The sequence below is a fragment of the Gekko japonicus genome, unplaced genomic scaffold, assembly GCF_001447785.1.
Source record: "Gekko japonicus isolate JY-2015 unplaced genomic scaffold, Gekko_japonicus_V1.1 scaffold2519, whole genome shotgun sequence".
Classification (NCBI taxonomy): Eukaryota; Metazoa; Chordata; class Lepidosauria; order Squamata; family Gekkonidae; genus Gekko; species Gekko japonicus.
In genome coordinates, this window is record NW_015164271.1 from 253,564 (window position 1) to 256,622 (window position 3,059).

Sequence of the window (3,059 nt, forward strand, 5' to 3'; positions counted from 1 at the left end):
GGCCCAGCGGTGGACCTGCAAGGCCGGCGGGAGAGCGAGGAAGCCCCGCGAAGGCCCTCCCTGGCCCCAGGCAGGCAGGGGTGGGGAGAGGCATGGAGGAAGCAACTTACCCTCCCTCTTCTCCTGCCTCCTCCTGGCTGAATGAGGCCGGAAGCGGGGCAGCCAGAAGCAGGGGGCGGAGCCTCGTCATGTGCCCCACCCCCCGTACCTCACCCGGGGGAACTGCGATCCCCCGCAATCCCCCCCCGAAATGACCTCTGGGCACAACAAACATGAAAAAGAAAACCTGGGGAGGGACCCCCTAGGATCTGAACCGACCCCTCGCTTGGGTCAAAAAAAGGGGGGGTGTAAGATGGTCCCAATCCAGCTCCCCCTTACCCAGTGAGAGACGGTGGAGTCGTTACGAGCGGGCTCCTGCCGGATGAGAAGGGGAGTTCCTTCCTTGCTCTCGTTGACTTCCGCGATGGTGTCATACTTGCTGAACCTCACGTGGCAATTCTGATTCTGCTCGCTGGTCTGCGAGAGACGGAGACGGGGAAAGGACAGAGAAGGGAGCCCATTTAGATTCACAGTCTGCCTTTCTCACTGAAGATGAGTTGGTCTGAAGTAGAAGAGCTTGATCCGAACCCAGGAGCATCTCAGAGACCAACACGACTTTCGGGCGATAAGCTTTCGAGAGTCAACGCGCCCTTCGTCAGACAGGGACCTCCACTAATCCTTGTATCTGACAAAGAGCGCTTTGACTCGAAAGCTTATACCCTGAAGATCTTGTTGGTTCCCAAGGGGAAGGGCCATGGCTCAGTGGCAGAGCCTCTGCTTGGCATGCAGGACGTCCCGGGTTCAATCCCAGGCATCTCCAGTTAAAAAGGATCAGGCAGGAGGTGATGGGAAAGACCTGCCTGAGATACAGGACAGCTGTGTAGAGGGGCTGTGGCTCAGTGGAAGAGCCTCTGCTTGGCAGGCAGAAGGTCCCAGGTTCAATCCCCGGCATCTCCAGTTAAAAAGGATCAGGCAGGAGGTGATGGGAAAGACCTCCGCCTGAGACCCTGGAGACCTGTGAAGAGGGGCTGTGGCTCAGTGGTAGAGCCTGTGCTTGGTATGCGGAAGGTCCCAGGTTCAATCCCCGGCATCTCCAGCTAAAAAGGACCAGGCAGGAGGTGATGGGAAAGACCTCAGCCTGAGACCCTGGAGAGCTGTAAAGAGGGGCTGTGGCTCAGTGGCAGAGCCTCTGCCTGGCATGCAGAAGGTCCCCGGTTCAATCCCCAGCATCTCCAGTTAAAAAGGATCAGGCAGTAGATGATGGGAAAGACCTCACTGCCTGAGACCCTGGAGAGCTGTAGAGAGGGGCTGTGGCTCAGTGGTAGAGCATCTGCTTGGCATGCCGAAGGTCCCCGGTTCAATCCCCGGCATCTCCAGTTAAAAAGGACCAGGCAGGAGGTGATGGGAAGAACCTCAGCCGGGGATTGAACCTGGGACCACGGTCAGGCTTGTCTACTCTGCCTATCAGCCGCTCTTCAGGGTCTCAGGCGGAGGTCTTTCCCATCACCTACGCCCTGTTGTTGGCCCCCCAGAGGAAACAGCTGGCCAATGTGTGAGACGGGATGCTGGGGTAGAGGGACCCTCACTGGTGTGACCCAGCAGGTCTCCTCTGATGTTCTTAAGAAGGCCTCGGCCTCTAGGCCCTGTTGCTGGCCCTCCAGAGGAACTGGCTGGCCACTGTGTGAGACAGGAGGCTGGACTAGGTGGACCCTCACTGGTCTGATCCAGCAGGGCTCTTCAGATGTTCTTATGAAGGCCTCGGCCTCTCTGCCCTGTTGTTGGCCCTCCAGAGGAGCTGGTTGGCCACTGTGTGAGACAGGAGGCTGGACTGGATGGACCCTCACTGGTCTGATCCAGCAGGGCTCTTCTAGATGTTCTTATGAAGGCCTCGGCCTCTCTGCCCTGTGGTTGGCCCTCCAGAGGAACTGGTTGGCCACTGTGTGAGACAGGAGGCTGGACTGGATGGACCCTCACTGGTCTGATCCAGCAGGGCTCTTCTGATGTTCTTATGAAGGCCTCGGCCTCTCTGCCCTGTGGTTGGCCCTCCAGAGGAACTGGTTGGCCACTGTGTGAGACAGGAGGCTGGACTCGATGGACCCTCACTGGTCTGATCCAGCAGGGCTCTTCTGATGTTCTTATGGAGGCCTCGGCCTCTCTGCCCTGTTGTCGGCCCATCAGAGGAACTGTTTGGCCACTGGGTGAGGCAGGATGCTGGACTGGATGGACCCTCACTGGTCTGATCCAGCAGGGCTCTTCTGATGTTCTTATGAGGGGAAGGCCTCGGCCTCTGTGCCCTGTTGCTGGCCCTCCAGAGGAACTGGTTGGCCCCTGTGTGAGACAGGAGGCTGGACTAGATGAACCCTCACTGGTCTGATCCAGCAGGGCTCTTCTGATGGTCCCCCATGCATTTTACCACTCCCAAGCAAATGCCCGGCCCTGCCCCACCATGCTGGCACACCCCAACCCTGCAGAGGTTCCTATTTGTCACACCCTGTCCACAGCCGACCCCACACAGATCCCGTTCCAATCCCTATACGGAGCTGGCCGGCCTCCACTTTATCAGGATCCTGCCCCCCTCTGTCACTTTGCCTACCTTCTGAATCACTATTCCAAAGGGCCAGAAGAAGTAACCTGCAAGTCGCCAACAGAGTTTTCCTGGAGGAAGAGAAAAGAGGTACTGGTTAAGACCCAGACAGTATGGGACACCCCCCCATACATGCCTACATCAGCATAAGAGTCAAAAATTTCTCGAGAAAGGTCCGGAAGAGCAGTGCAAGGCCCTGTGGGCCTCCAGACTGCTGCTGAACGGGGCTTCCTGTGTTCGTGAGCAGCTGCTCATGTGCACAGCTTAGCGGGGACACTGGCTGGGTCTTCCTCTTTTCCTGCTGCCTTCCACTTTTCCGAGCATGATTGTCCTTTCCAGCGACTCTTTGTCGTCTCATGACGTAACCAAAGTATGACAGGTGCAGTTTAAAAGAGGAAGAGTCCAGGGGCAGTTTGGTGTCGTGGTTAGGAGCGCG

General features: G+C 57.7%; 1 protein-coding gene across 1 annotated transcript in view; it reads right to left on the minus strand.

Annotated features, from left to right (window-relative positions):
- Window positions 1-2,716, minus strand: part of LOC107108323 (putative cation exchanger C521.04c) — a gene marked incomplete at its 5' end in the record, with an annotated part of 52,559 nt that extends 49,843 nt beyond the window's left edge. Inside the window, 2 exons of the mRNA XM_015408744.1 lie at window positions 379-516; window positions 2,633-2,716. Coding sequence (XP_015264230.1) covers window positions 379-516; window positions 2,633-2,716 — 222 coding nt within the window. The remainder of the gene's footprint in view (window positions 1-378; window positions 517-2,632) is intronic.
- Window positions 2,717-3,059: the final 343 nt, after the last annotated feature.